Here is a 17,631-nt window from a genome sequence, read left to right on the forward strand (position 1 = left end):
CTCTCGCGCAGCGGCAAAGTGGTGGGGTGGTTTTCCGTGTTGCCGGGGAGCCAAATGTGCACCACTGCTTGGAAGTTTGGATTGTTTGGAAGCTCTTTTTCGACGCGTGGACGTTCGTTGCTAAGGTTAGCATGGTTTAGCAAGATTTCGAATCGTGAAATATTATTGTAATCCGTTTCTGATCAAAGAAATTTGAGCGATTTCTTCGCTCTGGCATCCAAGTTGAATTTATAATTCGCTATATCGAGATATGACTCGCGCATATTTGCAATGAATAAGTGTTGCCTGTGAGATAACCTAAAAAAAATTGATCTTTGTCCACAGGATGGCTCCGAGATACGAGTTGGCTGTCGGCCTCAATAAGGGCCATAAAACGACGAAGATTCGCGTGTCTAAAATAAAAAATATACCCGCGAAGGAAAGGACCAAGACCGTCTGCGTACGACCATCCAGGATAAAAGGAGTAAGTGGAAAGTGTATAACACAATTCTCTCATTTACCGCGTTCAGTAAAATGTTTATTTTGCAACTGTTGCAAGTTTTCTTCGCTGACTATTTCTCTAAAAGTATAATCCAACCAACACTAAGAAAACTTTTAATAGTTACGAACATTCTCTTGATCTTGGCCATTGTTATTGTATATATGGCTTATTGATCAAAGAGTTGATGCACCATAATTTATTACCAGAAGCTTATTTATCTTCTCTTTCTTATGTTATTATTCACGTGTTAATATTTATCCTCAATTTCTCATTGCAGAGACAAACCAAGCACAGCAAGTTTGTAAGGGATCTGATCCGAGAAGTCACAGGCCATGCCCCTTATGAAAAACGTGCTATGGAATTGCTGAAGGTGTCAAAGGATAAACGCGCCTTAAAATTCTTGAAGAGAAGAGTAAATATCTTTTCTCGCAAATTTTAGACAACAGGTTTCGGCAGAACTATAATAATGTCATATAATTTCATAATGTTCCGAGTTCTGATTTATGGATTAATGGAATATCGATAGCTAAATAAAAAAATATGCTAAAGAATTTAAAGCTAAGAATCTTGTGTCCATGATGTTCAAAATCACTCTGAGATCTCGGTTGTATTTTAGAAAGAAATCACATTTGAACAATTGATCAAATTGCTCAATTGTTCAAATGTGACTTGTTAATTCTTTTGTCCAAGAACTTAAAATAGTTTCTATCACTGTGGATAGGAAGCTTAAAAGATCCTAACAATTTCAAAATGTTTAATATCCTCTCCTGCTTTTATACAAAAATCTAACACTGGCCAATAACTGAAAGATAGTAATTAATTTCTTATTTTAAGTATTGAAAACTTCATTGTTCAATACTTTTAGTACTTCAAATTAGTAATTGATTACTGTCTTTTAGTATTAAATTGGTCCATATTAGATTTTTGTAAATGTGCTGCAAGGGAAGAGTCAGTATTGCAGACATGGATACTTTCTTATTAAAAATATCAAAACTTTTTTTAGGGAGCTTTTTAGAGTCTTAAACTATTTTTTTTTTAATAATATATATTTTTATTTTCTAGTTGGGTACACACATCCGTGCCAAGAGGAAGCGAGAGGAACTTGGAAATATCCTAGTACAGATGAGGAAAGCAGCTCATCATTAATTATATCCGTTAAAATTGTAAACCGCTATATGTACTTGAATAAATCAATACTTCGATATCGATACATAGGGTACATTATTTAAGAATACTCGATGCTTTTATCACCTTTGATTCAAATAAATTGAGCAAGTACTTGATAGGCCATTTACTCATTTTATTTTGATGACCTATTTCATCTGACTTGATAGAGAAGCTACATATGTTGTCCTAACTATCGTTATAAAAGACTTAAATAGTGTAGAAATATTTTTTAATAATTTTTTTTTTTTAATTAATTTTTAACAATTCAAAATATATAATAAAAAGTTGTTTATGCATTGCTATAATTAAATTAATAGCTAATAATAAGAAATGAAACAAAATTTTAATTACTATAGATAAAATTTATTTATCAATGTTAAATAAATGCCAATTGTGACAAAGAAATAGATTGAAAGACAATCGATATTAGTAGTATTTAATACTAACTTTGGTATAATATTCAAAAATGTTGAACATGATTTGTTAAAATTTTACATACCTCTTGTATATACTTAAAATAAAGCAGTTATTCCCATCGGTTTCCGTGGTGTAGTGGTTATCACATCCGCCTAACACGCGGAAGGTCCCCGGTTCGATCCCGGGCGGAAACATTTTTTGTCTCCAAAAAAACAGATTTTTTTATTTTTATCATTATTAATTATTGTAAATGTAAAAAATACTTACTGAACGTAATCCACCGTTTTATTGAAATGTATCTACGCTTTGTCTTGCAAATATTGTTATCAAACAAAATAACAATTAAGAGTACGTTCCGATATTCACTGCCGCAGTGCTGAAACTATACAGTATACGTTACGTGTGCTATAGATTTTCAGTACTGGCAGTAAATATCAAAACGCACTCTATAGCTACTAATAATTAATAAATTTCTTTATAATTCATACTCTGCAGAGGTAAAAAAAAACATCCTTATCAATTATAAAAATATGAATCTCAATCTAATCAACTTAATCAATTTATTAATATATATACGTTCATATTAAATTTTATTATTTTATATAATATTTTATATAAATTTTATTATCAAAATTATTAAATTACATAACTATAAAACAGAATTGAATAATAATTTTATTATATATATATATATATATACATTGCATTTTATATATTATTTTTTTGTTACGTACATACAACACTTTAAAATGCTTGTTATTGTATAAATTTAGCATTCTCCAAGATATTTATTAGTCCAAGAAGCAAGATGAGAATTGAAACACGTGCCTCTCGATACCTTCGAAAAATCGTAAAAGTTATTAGGAAAATATGTTGAAGAGGAAAGACAGAAGGTTACAAGCAAAGACATAGAAAACGGACTGCGCAACCGTATATCGAAATGGTCGATAGGGATAAGAGAGAGGGACCTTGGCAGACGGCCATTTCTATCTCTTTCCATTCAATGGTATAATGAGAGAGAATGAGAGGGAGATTGGCCGTCTCCCACGATCCCTCTCTCTCATTATTGTCGACCACATTTGATACATTACTTAGATACAGATCGCGCAGTCCATTCTCTATGTCTTTGGTTACAAGATAAGCGACAGAGTGGTACAAAAATTTAGCGCTTTTTAAATAATTAGACGATGTCGGTAATCATTTATCACGGCTGATAAATTTATTAACCCCAATACCAATTATAAATAACATTGCCGTCTTATTAGAAATAAACAGCATAAAATTCAATCAAATTTAACTATGCTTCTTATGACCTCCTCTTGAAAGATGTTCTTCTAATAACTTTTATGCTTTCTTTTAGAGGATCAAAAGATGCATATTCCAATTACATATAATTCAATCTTTTGTTTTACTATTTAGGACGACAGTAAAAAACAGAGATAATTTAAAGAAAGTGATTTGTGTAATGGATTATCTTTAGTCGTAAACTCGTATGTAGATTGTTTAAAAGAAACTGGTGACATAGAAGGCTTTCATATTTCCCTATTTCTATCTTGACTTAACGTCATATGAATTCATAATTTAGAACTGGAATCTTTGGCGTGCGGAAATTAATGATATAAATAACATAATTTTTGTAACTTTACTTTCGTTGTATTATTCAAATAGAATATAATATATTGATTATATTACAATAGATCTCCATAATGATAAAAGAAATTTTTTATGATCTTTCACAAAATTGTTAATATTAAACAGTGCTTTATCTATTTTGCGCGGACAAAAACATCTTATTATACTTTTTACTTTTTACAATTACAAAATGTCATGCATTATTAGTAATACATATATGTATACATATATATAAATATGTGTATATACATATATAGATCCTTTGCTTACTAACAATAACACTGCCCGACGTTTTAAGACTTTTTTCTGCTGTTTGAATTTTTGAATAAGAGATACCATTTCCCATGTATTTTCGCGCGCTGAACACGAATCCGGTAATGAAATTGCTCTATCATGTCAAGTTTGTGAGAAAAGTGAAGTTAAAAGTGTCAAAATTGACGTTTTTTGACATATTTCTAATTTTTTTTGCTAGCGAAGTAAATTTTTTTTCTACTTTAATTTACGGCATCTTAAAGAGCCAACTTTTGTCTTTAAAATATATTTTTTTTAACGCCGTATGTTTCTTTTTTCACCGAGATAATCTCTGCATAGTCACAAAGAAAAACGTTTTGTGCCAAAAATTTTGAAGAAAAAGAAGAAGTTAATCAAAATTTGTTTACTTAATTTAAATTTGAAATTTTTTTACAAATGTTTAAAATTCCGAAATTAATATTGTAAACAATATTTTTTAAATTAAATTAAAGCGCAAATGACAAATTTTAGTGATAAACATGTTTTTGCGATGACAAATTTTTCCATGTTGGATCCTCCATTTTGAATTTCGAAAATTTGATTTCAGATTCGGATTTAGTTGACCTTAAAAACTTTGCTACTAAAATCATCACACAGTTCTTAAAACTTTTTCTTCAAAAACATTTTTGGCACGTTTTTCTTTGCGTGACTACGCAGAAATTATCTCGGTGAAAAAAAAACGTACGCTGTTAAAAAAAATATATTTTAAAGATAAAAGTTGGCACTTTAAGATGGCGTAAACGAAAGTAGAAAAAAAAATTTACTTCGCTAGCAAAAAATCACAAATATGTCAAAAAATGTTAATTTTGACACCTTTAACTTCACTTTTTTCACAAACCTGACGTGATAGAGCAATTTCATTACCGGATTCGTGTTCAGCGCGCGAAAATACATCGGAAATGGTATCTTTTATTCAAACAGCAAAAATCACGTCGAGCAGTGTAATTATATAAAATTTTGGATAATAGAATTTCCACTTATTAGAAATGTCATACAAATACTGATAGTTCTACAAAAATCTAATAACTTTTTAATATAAAATATATAGTATAAATAGATACAATTATATAAAATTATGTAAAATATATATGTTTTTTTTCCCTCATAATTTTTGTTCATAGAAAAATAATAATTGAAAAATATTTAAAAAAATAATTTTTACATTGGTTTTGTTTACAACAAATATAATTGCGAGTATGTAATATAATATTCTATATATAATTATATATATAATTTAAGATTGTTACATTTATATATGATCATATGTAGGAAATTCTTCAAATTTCGCTTGCAAAAATTATCCCTTTAATTTTCTTTTTATCTTATTATTTTTTTCTGTATATACAAACAGAAATTATGAAAAAGACAACATATATACATATGGCTGACTGTACATATATATTTTATATTTTTTAACCAATTTATTATACAGGGTGTCTCTAAATTTCCGCATATAGAGTATAAGACGTGATACTTTAGTCCGAATAGATGTTTTAAGCCTTAAGAAATTGACCAATTACAGTCGAATGCAAGGAGACTAATCGATTGTGATTCGTCTATCTCTTATAGCTAATTAAGGCTTACAAATCTTTTATAGATCCGAGTTTATGCTAAAACAAACAACTTTTTCCTTTTGCAAAATTACATCTGTCAAGTAGTTTTTGCAGAAAAGCAGACTCAAGTTATACGAGTAAACGCAAAAATTATTTATCGAATGTAATTTTATTATGAGAAAAGTTATTTTAGCATAAAGTATCACGTCTTGTACTCCGTATGCGGGAATTTAAAGACACCCTACACACACACACACACACGCGCGCGCGCGCGCGATATATACATTGCCTATATATATATATATATATATATATATCAGTTAATTTGTATGAGATTCTCACAGTGTATTACGTCATAATGTTTACATTTTGTTGTGTTTTATTTTAGTGTTTTAAAATTATTAATTTCTAATACACGTATTTATAATGTCGACATATTTCCTTAGTTGTATTCGCAAAGATGTCCACAACCAGTAGGACATTGTCGATTGTTATTAAACCACTCTCTCATATGATTAATATGGCCTCCATGTGCACAACCTTGACACCATACGTAGATACCACGTACAACCTGCAACATACATCAGGTAGATATCATGTACAACCAAAAAATACCAATATTAATAAAAATATTTACACATATATATTAATAAAAATATTAACAATTTTATCATTTGTACTAAAATTATTTCATTATAATCGAATGCAATTAATTTCCATATTGATTATAATATAACTGTACTAAATTGTAACTAAATTTATTATGAATTAGGCTTTAAAAACAATTTTCTATTATCTGTATAATAAGTCAATCAAATTTTGAAGGAAAGATTTGTACACATAAACAATTTCAAAAAATATAAACCAAAAAATATACAATATAAGATTCTAAAAAATAGAAATCAAAGTGATAAAAAAATATAAATCAATTTAAAAACAGTCTTGAATATTGTAATTTTCGATGTTTTTTAAGTTCATTTAATTTTTTGAATATAAATACAAATTATTTTATAAATTTAAATGACAAGAGCTAAATTTCTCTTACCTGATTACAAATAGAGCACAAAGCGTGCTCGGGCGTATGACAATGATCACACAACCATGCAGATCGTTGCAATGATTTGGTGCATGCTACACAACACGCGTGTATCGTAGTTGACTGTTGATTCAATTGAGATATAGAAGGTATCCACGCCAATTGTATTATCTATAAATAAAATTATTTATATTAAATCAAGTATTTTTATTATTTATGAATAAAAATTATCAAAAAAGAAATTGTCAATTGCAATTAAATAATATAATGCATTCTGTAATTATGAACAAACCTGTGTAGCTACATGCCAGAGTTTAAATTTGCCGAGCATGTCCAAGTATTCTAATATCCAATGTTCCTGTAAAGCTACAGGAATATTCAACTTTTTCCTTATTTCTCCTAAGACAATGAGCATCGATACTGTCGTCTGTACATCTCTTATTGCTGTGTGAAAGTGCAGTCCCTCCAGAACTAGAGGCGTAAAATCAAAAGGCAGAGGTTTTGGTAGAACCGGAACTACTAACTTAGGTTGATCTTCAACTATAACAGAAGTTGAATTCTCGCTGAGATCAGGAGGATGATTGGGAAATTGTTCTGGTGGCGGAGACCGATCCTTGATCTCATGTCGCAAAGGAAAAGCCTCCTTCTGCAATTCCTTGGTCCAATCATCATCCTCCATGCGCATCACAGTTTGCCTATTTTCGCCGTGGTGTTCCAAAGACACAGGTTCGTACTCGGTTTCGCCAAAGATAAAATCACCTCGCGATGTAGAAGGTATATCGCTAAGTAACGGTCTCCTATAATTAGAAACATCAAATATTCTGATTACACCAATAGAAATCAATTAATTTCAACATACACACGTACGCAATATAACTCTAGAATTTATGCAACGATGAATATATAACTGTACCTTGGCAGAACAGTTGTCGTATTAGTCGATGGTCCCATGATATTTTGATTCTCCGGTGCTTCAGTTTCCGTTTCAGTCTCATCGTCACCGCCACTGGCAGCGCCAGCAGGATTTTCCCCCTGGAGAGATCTTGCGTCCTGTTCATGACCTGAAAAAAATCAATTTATACAATTAAATGTGATATGATAACATATTAATATGTTGTTCATGATATTCCTGCTTATACTTACTTGATTGTTTACTCGCATTTGATTGTTCCATACCAGAACTTTTTGTTACTCCAGGTATTATATTTGATGTATTAACTACATCTTCTTTAGGCACCGTTGGTGCACTCTTTTGGAGTATCTCGAACGGATCTGTATACATGACCTTTAAGACTTGCCACGCTTTGCTGACCTGTATAAATAAGACTATTATTATTAAATATATTGATGCTATTATATAATGTATATACAAAAAAATATTTTTTTCTTACAACATAATTGCCAAAGTCATACGCAACACGTGAATTGTGATCGCAGGCTTCACTTAAATTTCCAGAAAGCAAATAATTTTCTGCGGCTATCTTAAACCAATTCGGTTCGCGTACACATCCACGGAATCTATTCATTACACTTGAAGCCATACAAAAATTATCATCATTTGTTACAGGTGTTCTCCTGCAAAAGAACAAAAATATGTAATAAATCACAATAAAAATTTTAAAAATTAAAATACTCAATAGAAATCAACTCTATCATAAAAAAATCTTTTTTAGCTGAAAGAAAACTATTAAAATTACGGCTCGGAAATTTATAACAATGGCACCTAAATTTATAACAATTTTATTCATTCTATTTTATTTATCTTGGATTTTTTTTATAATCACAATATTTTTATATAATATAATATAACAAAATGCTCACCTCATTAAATTACTCAGCTGCCTTGCAATACTTGCTGGTTCATATTTCACCTTGGAAGCGCATGTAACGTCATGTTTTAAATTTATTGCAACACTCTGTGGATTTGCTTTACTGGCTGGTCTTACTGCATCGTCAAAAACATGATGGTATAATGTACAATCCTGTAAAATGGAACATAAGAAGAATTATGCTGTATATTGTAATAGAAAAGCGAATAATGGTTGGCAGTATTACTCTGCTTGTTGATAGAAACGATTGCGGGTTGCCTCTCCACGCAACACCTGTAGGAACATCCTTATGTTCATTGAAACTCGCGAATGGAATGTACGGTCTGCGAATATCCCATACATTTATGCTACAATCAACGACTAGAGCACAGCTGGCTATGTGATACTTTTTCTGAGGTCTCCATTTTATACGTCCTACTGAGGCTATAGTATGTATAGTATAATCACAACTTGGTTTACCCAATAAATCCCAAACCTGTAAAATTACAACGATATAAAGTGAGAAATCATACATTCCACAAAAAAGTTTACATTAATATGTAGAAAATAAAGTACTTTGATAGTTTTGTCTCTAGATGCTGTAGCAAGCCAAGTAGCTTCTGGGTGCCAGTCACAGGCAAATATTGGACCACTATGTGCAGTAAAATGTTGAAAGTAACGCTCTGGTTTTCTCATATCCCACTGTTGTACATGACCATTTTCCGATACAGCAGCAAAAGTATGAGGCTGTTGTGGACAAAACTGGACGTCTCTCACAGATTCTGTGTTACTAAAAACGTAAATATATAATTATATAACAATCATTAAATTAAATAAATTTTTTTTATTTAACCTTTAGACTGCCGGGAAAGCCACTTTTGTGATTCTTGAGTTTGTGTTGTGTGTTTGTGTGTTGTGAGTGTGTTGGGTTAAAATACCACTACTTTTAAATATTAAATATTAAATGTATTTTAAACATATGTGTGTATGTAGCCCACGCAATAAAACGTATAAAAAATATATATTGAAAAATATACAAAAAAATCAAAAAATATAAAAAAGTAAAAAATTATAAAACAAGGAAAAAGTAAAAAAAATAAACAATTAAAAACCAAATAAAAAAGAAAATCAAAAAGAAACTACAAACTTTCTACATCCACGTCATTAGCTCTGGATAATACTAAAGGAAAGTTCTGAGTCTATACATTTACATTCATTTATGTTGTCAATATTGCGCTTAGGACTCGAAATTTTATAAATCTATGCTCAGAATTGGAATCAGCGATATCAAAAAACCCCAAAATACACTATTTTTGAAAAAATAAACATTTTTTTATATTTGATCCTTGCTGGGAAAGCCACTTTTGTGGCTCTGCACAAATCTCGAAATTTTGCACCATGTGTATATTACTTACGTAGAAACATTTATGAGAAAAAAAATCATTATTTTAATGAAAAAATTCCGGTAGTCTAAAGGTTAAATAAAAAAAAGGGCTCTTGAGATGTAAGAAAAAAGATTTCGCCATTATATTTAATAGCTTTATGGACCACTATACTACAACATAAGTCCATGTAGCTTACTTTACCTATAAAAAGTCTTGATTGCTTCTTTTATTCGCAAATCAAAGCATTTCATGGTACCATCTTGTGAGCCAGATATTAACCACATGGGTTCTGTCATGTGAAAGCTTACTTTATTCACAGTTCTTTTATGATCGACAAATACATGATCCTGTTTTGATCGAGATTGTCTATTCAAGTTCCACAAAACGACCGCACCGTTTGTTGCTGCAGTCGCAAGTATATGATCTACAAATTAATAAAACATTACAAAATAATAATAAACGATTTATTAAGACCATATATGTCAATATACAACAAGTAAGAGTTTAATGCCTATAATGTCAAAGCCTAAACTGGATCTTAGATGCTTTAAATAATTTCTATGTAAATTTATATACTAAATATGTAGTCATTTGAACTGCGTGCTGAACCATACTGACTTTTCAAACTTACAAAATAATGTGATTCATTATATTAATATAGTTAATTAATATTTAAATATAATTTACAGAAAAATAATTAAATTAAATATATTCATAAAAATTTAAGTTAAGCTAGAAAAAGAATTTTTTCTAGCTTAACTCAAATTAAATCCTATATTAAATAATCAATAATATTATAAAAGATAGACTTGAATTTTATAATATTATTGATTATTTAATATAGGATTTAATATAAACATAATATATTAAAAATATATCATATATTGTAATAAACAATTGGATTACCATCATTAAGATTCCAGGCAACGTCATTGCAGGAAAAATTCAAATTCAAATTCTTCCCAACACGAAGATTGCAGGCTTCTTCAAATCTATCTTCCAACAATGTGAATATTTTGAAAACTGTAATAAAATATTATTATAATATAACTCTCATATTTACTTCCTTTAAAAATAAGAAAATAAGTTTGGTAAAGTAAAATTAATTAATTATAATTGTTTCGACCATGTCAATCAGATTGCAATAATCTATATTGTATATCCTAATTATATTTTAAAATATATCTTATTTTAAACTTATGTAAACGCACCATTACGACCGGCTATCACAACTTGGCTGTTATCTTTGTTAAGGGCTAAGGCGTTTGCAGGTCCTTCTTGAGCGATGCATATAGTCCTCGACGTCATGCTGCATTTCAAAAATTAATATTAAAATATCCAGTTGGTATTGAGAATTAATGTTAAATTATCATTGCAATATTAAATTATTATTAATTATTATTATGAATAACTATTAATAATATTGATACCTTCTAATCACTGCTTATAGTTTCTGTTTTATGGAGCCTCAAGCACATGTCACAGAGTTACACAAAGCATAGTGTTCATTTGATACCTATATACTTTACATACTTTGGAGCAGTTTGTCAAAAATGACTTCTGACAATTATAAAATGTACACCTATCTTTACAAATTTCTGTTATCTTTCTTTCTTTCATAAATATTTGTCATTCTTTCAGAGAGATTGTATACAATACATTTCAGCTATCCATAATCATGTTGGAGCAAGATGACATTGCGTAATGTTTGACGCATCTACTTCTCTTACTGTGTATAAATAAAATTAGTATTCATATATGTATATGTATATACGGTCAATACAAATTTGAAGAGAAGTAAAAAATTCGATATGGAACTAATGTTCATTTCTAATGTAGATGAACTTTAATCTTGATTTAACTTATTTTTTATCTTCTTCTAATTCTAAAGATTAAAAAAAAATAAAAAAAGATAAAAAGTACATTAACCTTAGATTAAAGTTGAAATCTACATTGATAGAAATGGACTTGAGGATAACTTCAACAAAACTTGGATTAACTTAATCGACGATTAAACTGTCAATACCGTTTATTAACATGTTCAGAATTATTAACCTGCTCTTGCTGTTACAAAGAAAAAGGATTAGATTAAGAACGATAAATTATGATAAAAACTTTGCTGCAAGTAATATTTTGACAGTTGAATCAATCATTGATTGACCTAATCGAAGTTTTAAGGAGGTTGTAAGGCAAATGCAATATGTTAAGTACTTGAAAAAATTACAGACTATTCTAAATTTCATTTAATAATACAAAAAAAATAGAAACAATTGACCATCTGGATCAAAAGTTATTTAAATAAGTAGTATTTTTTTAATTTGTACTCTAATATAAATATATGAAAATGTATTATAAAATAATGATAAAAATCTCAATTTTTTTATATAAATACTCTAAGAATTCAACAATATTTTTGTGAAGTTATCTTGAGATGCAGACATTAATTGTTCAGTAAATAAATAAAATTTGTTATTTGTTATAAACTAATGGTGAATCTCAATGAAACTTTGCATAAGTCATGTTTAGTACTTAATATATTTATATAAAAACATTTAGATTTTTCTTATTATTTTAACAATTTTTGTTTATAACAATAAAACTAATAACAAATAAAATAAATAACCTATAAAAATGTGTTGCTCAATAAAACCAGAATATTATAAACACAACTTTCACATGTATGTAGTTTGTTTAAAGCGAAAATATTAATATATGTGTTTTATGCCCTTACAACCTCCTTAATGGCTGTTCTACAATATGCTTTTTGTTTTCTGTTTCTTGCTGTTTATCTCTTGCCTTCTTGATCAAAAAGACAAGAGACAAACAGAGACAAACAGCAAGAAACAAGAAACGAGAAGCACATTGTAGAACAGCCGTAAGTTTCATCGAAGTCACTATCATAAAGAAAACAAATACAAAGATAAACATAGAGAATAACAATTAAGCATTACGACAAACCAAATATAATTAATTGTGCAGATTGTGATAATTGCAACGTAACTTACAAATGTAACATCGTGACAAACATAGAATAAATTATTGACATTTAGTGTAATGATACAAGCGAGTGCCGGGCCAGCGCCTATGGACACGAGGTTGCACGAAGTTGTCATTGAAGAGTTTGAACGGCAGGCCGAAGCACGCGCTGAAACATTCACAAACAGAACAAAAAAAAAACGAATCACGGCGACGACGACGGCAGCAAAGTGCGTTGATTCGCGGAGCTTCATGAAAACTTGCCGTGCGTAGTCTGCAATGCTGAGTTCAGATTCCCACTCGAGTGTCACCCAGGTATTATTCCATCTTTATTGTTTATCGTACATTAGACAAGGATGACATGACATCTGGGGAGCACCTAGGTGGGAATCTGAACACGCCTCAAACTGGTCGTGTTTTAGTCCGGATCTACAATAGCGTTTTAAGCCTTAAGCCATAAGAAATGGGCGAATCACAATCGCTTATTCTTCTCGGATTCGACTGTAATTGGTCAATTTCTTATGGCTTAAGGCTTAAAACACCTATTGTAGATCCTGAACTCTGTTTCTGTTTTCTGCGACTGAACTGGTGTACACTTTTGGAACTTAAAGGGAGATAGACATATGTTTGAGATTTGGCGAAGGCGAGAAAGGGAGTTCTAGTGCAATCTAATGCAGGAATAAAAACAGACCTCGTTAGCCAGTAGTAGCCTGCTGGCCTATTACCTATAATACCTAATACCTATATGCCTCGATATGCCTGTCCCGTGTGAGGTGTCCCTCGTCCCTCCGTTCCGGTGCAACATGGTGGCGGTTGTAGTTTGGGGAGTGTTGATGTGAGGAATTAGGAAAGACTTCCTTCCCGCTGACGTTATCGCGACGTTCCATACAACGACGACAGGTGGACGACGATTCGCACAAGTATGTCATCTAATCCCAAGCGCGACGAGAGCGGAGAGTGCGAGTGACAGCCGAAAGTGTTAAGGGAACGGTAACGTCACGCGGGTCCGTAACACTCTGCGAGGTAGTCTACACAGTGCCATACGCGAGAAGATCCCCGTGAGGTCCACCGCTGTGTCGCGAATGATGTCGATTGATTTTTTAATGACGGGTGATCGGCAAACCCACAGCGACGTTGCGCGAGTCGCCGGTATCTTTCCATTAATGAGATACGCGTTCCTGCTGCTGAGCCTCTTCGCGCTCCTCCAGTTGACACTGCCGACGGCTGCCGGTGATTCCTTGGGTGATCCATATAAGATATTAGGCGTGTCGAAGCATGCGACGTTGCAGGACATCCGAAAGGCATACAAGCACCTCGTCAAGGAATGGTAAATGGCGTACTTGATATGTTTCTGCTTTAGAATGTATCCAGATAGCCAAATGCTAGCAGTATGCCTGCCAGCAGTTGCCAACAAATTTGATCATGATTTTAGATTGCTTTATATCCATTATATCCTCTTTAAGCTTGGTTTCTGCCACTAATAGCAAATTTGGTCACTTACACTATGCTATCAGATCAGTGCATACCAAAAGCTGCTTTACATGGAATTAGCAAAGCTAAATGTAAAAGTATATAAATATTTTAAACGATTAACTATCTACTAATGATATTGTCACGTTATTTAACAAAATATCATTTCATTGTCAAAGTTAATCAACTTATATTTGTTTTATTGCATTATATTGCATCACTGCATTGAGATATTTTATATAAAGTAACTTTTAGCATGCACTGATCCAGTGTAGGGTGATCAAATTCACCATATGACTTGCTAGTCTTAATATAATAACAGATATGCAGCAGGAATGAAGCGTACATCATTGTAAGGCCTGTTCTTTGTCATTGTACTGGACTGTACTAAAACTTTCTATTTCGCTTATCTGCCAAATTTCAAATATATATCTATTTTAAGTACAAGTATATGCTAGTTCAATCATAAAGAATAGATAGAGCTGTTATGTTATTACGCAGGACCTGTTGATTTTCTGATACAGTTCAAATATTGAAAAACAGCAAACTGTACATAACTGTTGCTACAGTTTTACTAACATAGGTCTACTTGATGCCATAAATAACTTGAAGCGTTTTTGGATTGATCAATTAGTAAAATTTTTTTTCTGATTAGTCAGTCAAAATGTTTTGAAATATTTGTAGCACGAAGGTTTATTCTATTTAACGCTCACAATGCTCTTAGATCATTTTATCCTTGTTCCAAGTGTTAAACAAGAACAAATGATGCTCATGAGTATTGCAAAATAGATTGCACCCATAATATGCGACACATAGTTTGCAATACATTGCTCTTGGCAGGTTTGGCTATCTGAGTAGAAACATGCTCTTTCTAGGTATAAAACATTTCTATACATTGAACATGATTTTTTTTAGGCATCCGGATAAAACTGATCATCCGATGGCCGAGGATAAATTTGTAGAAATAACAAAAGCTTATGAGGTAAGTTATATATCTTATCTAAAATATAAGAAACAGTAGCGAGAGGAAATTAACTTATCACAACGAACCGTTTAGCTTTTGACAGATCCAGAGAGAAGAAGAAAGTTTGATAATCATGGAATTACGGAGGAAGGTATACCCAGACAAAGGAGGGACAATAGTCACTTCAATGTTCTCGATCCATTGGAAGAATTGTTTACCGGTAATTTTAAATTTCACTATCAAAGCAGAGACATCACGTTGTTCCATAAAATGAGCATCACATATCGGTATGTATTTCTCGCACGAGTCACAACGATTTGTCGTCGCTGTTGAAATTACATTAAATGCTTCGTAAATTGCAGATCGTTCGAGAATGTGATAGTGCCCAAGACTTACCGTATGCCATATTTAATCTTATTTTATTCCGACTGGTGCTACATGTGTTTGCAAGCGGAGCCTACTTGGAGACGATTAATCGACGAGTTGGAACCTCTGGGACTTGGTTTGGCTACAGCACATGCTAAGAAAGAGTCCACTTTGGCGAGAAGGCTCGGCATCCACTCTCTTCCGTGTCTCGTTGTTATCGTAGACGGGCGCACTAGTGTCTACAAGGAATCTGTGTTTGGCATTCAAAAAGTTGTTGGTATGTTTATTACTTTTAAAATGTATACTTTGTCTTATTCGCTGTTTCGTTTTATAAACTCTCAAATTGCAAACTAATAATCCGTTTTTTTATTTTTCTGCAGAATTTGTACGAAGTAGGTTACCATATAAATTAATAAGTACTATTAATAATAACAACGTAGAAAATTTCTTATCGGGCTGGACGGATAACCGAATACGCGCTTTGATATTTGAGAAGAGAGACTTTATTCGCTTGCGATATTTGCTCACGTCCTTTTACTATAGAGATCGAGTAGCTTTTGGTTTTGTTCAGGTAAACAAACTGTTTTATGATATACATATAATCAATGTTAATAAGTCTCAAATTATATCCCTTAATTATCATTTTAAATATTTTTTTTATAGATTGGCACACCAGAAACTAAGAACATAACGTCAAAATACAAAATCTCAGGCGAATTAGATACTTTACTGCTTTTTAACGAAAATTCTGAAAAACCTATGGCATCTGTTAGTATGAAAGACATTTCCAGTGAAACCATGCATAATGTTATCGCTAATAATAAGTTTCTCTTATTACCAAGACTTTCAAATCAAGCTATGTTAGATTCAATATGCCCGCCTGAATGGCTGAGGCCGCAAAAGCGATTGTGCGCCGTTTTGATATCGCAGCAGAATAATCCTCTGCACGACATAGCTAGGCACAAGTTTAGACAAGCGGCATTAGAGTCATCTTACAGGTAATGTCTATCTAATAAACAAATTCTTATTTTAATACATTGTATGATTATAAAATTATTAATAGTCACATTTATTTACCTTAAGTATAATACAGTTTTTAATAAAGATATATATGGTAATTTCTATATATATTTATTAAATATTTTATTTAATAATATTCACAGCACGGAACGTGTCAGATATGCATATGTATTCAAAGATACACAACCTGAGTTTGTATCAGCACTGTCAGCCGGTGAAGGCAGTCCACTGGAGCCCTTATTACATATCGTCATCATATGGAGACGAGATGCCAATCACTTGAAGTATGAATGGTTTCCTCATGGATGGCTTGAGACCATTCAGAATGAACGTATATGGAACGAGACGCGTAGACATTTAGAGAAAACTATACAAAGGCTATTACGTACCACCGAAGCTTTACCATATTCTGCTGTCGTAGGAGAATTGGCGGATGAACACGCACAGGTATGTATGCTTCCATAATGATCATAATATTCTTCCTGATCTACAAAAATTGTTAAGCTGCGTTCAAAAAATTTACCCGGATGTCCCAGAATGTCATTTTATTTTTGTTATTTTCTGAATGTTAAACAAGGATAAAATGATACTCAGAGGTATTCGGATAGTTTTCAAATATAACCTTAGTATGCCATATTAATACTTTAATATACTTTTCTAGGGTACTGTAGACAGATTGATAGGAAGGGCATTATTAGCGGTAGATTATATATCAGATAATCTGACGAAAGAGCAAATATTGCCTTTGATATCGGTGCTAGTTACTCTCATGCTAATAGGAGTTGCAGGATATGGAATGTCGTACTTAGTGTGAGTAGAATTAGCAAAATAATATAATACATTCCGATTTTTAATTTTGATATTGCAAAATATTAATCCATTTCAAGATTTAGTAGAGACCATTAAATAATTTTGCCAAATAATATATAGATTACTATTCACTTAAAGTATGTACATTAATTATGTACATTAAATTGATATGTTGCGAAAAAATAGTATTTTGTGTATTATGTAAATTTAAATCATATTTGATTATATATATATATATATATATATATATGGGGC

General features: G+C 31.4%; 3 protein-coding genes and 1 non-coding gene across 6 annotated transcripts in view; 3 read left to right on the plus strand and 1 right to left on the minus strand.

Moving 5' to 3' along the window:
* Window positions 1–31: 31 nt before the first annotated feature.
* On the plus strand, window positions 32–1,765 carry RpL36 (ribosomal protein L36). The gene is made up of 4 exons (XM_018521138.1): window positions 32–125; window positions 325–463; window positions 759–893; window positions 1,544–1,765. The coding sequence occupies exons 1-4, from the start codon at window positions 55–57 to the stop codon at window positions 1,625–1,627; spliced, it is 429 nt and encodes a 142-aa protein (XP_018376640.1). The 5' UTR covers window positions 32–54; the 3' UTR covers window positions 1,628–1,765.
* Window positions 1,766–2,186: 421 nt separating this feature from the next.
* On the plus strand, window positions 2,187–2,259 carry TRNAV-AAC (transfer RNA valine (anticodon AAC)). The gene has a single exon. It is a non-coding gene; the product is annotated as a tRNA-Val (tRNA).
* Window positions 2,260–5,921: 3,662 nt separating this feature from the next.
* Window positions 5,922–12,923, minus strand: Wdr24 (WD repeat domain 24). 2 transcript variants are annotated; one of them, XM_018521691.1, is made up of 14 exons: window positions 12,776–12,923; window positions 11,201–11,499; window positions 10,982–11,079; window positions 10,677–10,793; window positions 9,972–10,194; window positions 8,962–9,175; window positions 8,633–8,881; window positions 8,399–8,559; window positions 7,972–8,152; window positions 7,721–7,889; window positions 7,491–7,638; window positions 6,870–7,374; window positions 6,587–6,748; window positions 5,922–6,112 (listed from the first exon to the last, which is right to left on the minus strand). In XM_018521691.1, exons 3-14 carry the CDS (start codon window positions 11,076–11,078, stop codon window positions 5,984–5,986), a joined length of 2,355 nt encoding a protein of 784 aa, XP_018377193.1. In that variant the 5' UTR covers window position 11,079; window positions 11,201–11,499; window positions 12,776–12,923; the 3' UTR covers window positions 5,922–5,983. The 2 variants fall into 2 exon arrangements, with proteins under 2 accessions (XP_018377193.1, XP_018377185.1); XM_018521683.1 differs by having other exon boundaries at window positions 7,969–8,152.
* A 756-nt stretch (window positions 12,924–13,679) lies between these two features.
* Window positions 13,680–17,631, plus strand: part of l(3)80Fg (dnaJ homolog subfamily C member 16 l(3)80Fg) — a 7,761-nt gene continuing 3,809 nt past the window's right edge. For both annotated transcript variants that reach the window (XM_018521662.1, XM_018521670.1), the window contains exons 1-8: window positions 13,680–14,073; window positions 15,132–15,198; window positions 15,274–15,467; window positions 15,543–15,823; window positions 15,927–16,117; window positions 16,210–16,544; window positions 16,710–17,013; window positions 17,228–17,376. In XM_018521662.1, the coding sequence (XP_018377164.1) occupies window positions 13,829–14,073; window positions 15,132–15,198; window positions 15,274–15,467; window positions 15,543–15,823; window positions 15,927–16,117; window positions 16,210–16,544; window positions 16,710–17,013; window positions 17,228–17,376 (1,766 nt within the window). In that variant the 5' untranslated portion in view covers window positions 13,680–13,828. The remainder of the gene's footprint in view (window positions 14,074–15,131; window positions 15,199–15,273; window positions 15,468–15,542; window positions 15,824–15,926; window positions 16,118–16,209; window positions 16,545–16,709; window positions 17,014–17,227; window positions 17,377–17,631) is intronic.

This window comes from Trachymyrmex cornetzi, unplaced genomic scaffold (assembly GCF_001594075.2).
Source record: "Trachymyrmex cornetzi isolate Tcor2-1 unplaced genomic scaffold, Tcor1.1 scaffold123, whole genome shotgun sequence".
Taxonomy (NCBI): Eukaryota; Metazoa; Arthropoda; class Insecta; order Hymenoptera; family Formicidae; genus Trachymyrmex; species Trachymyrmex cornetzi.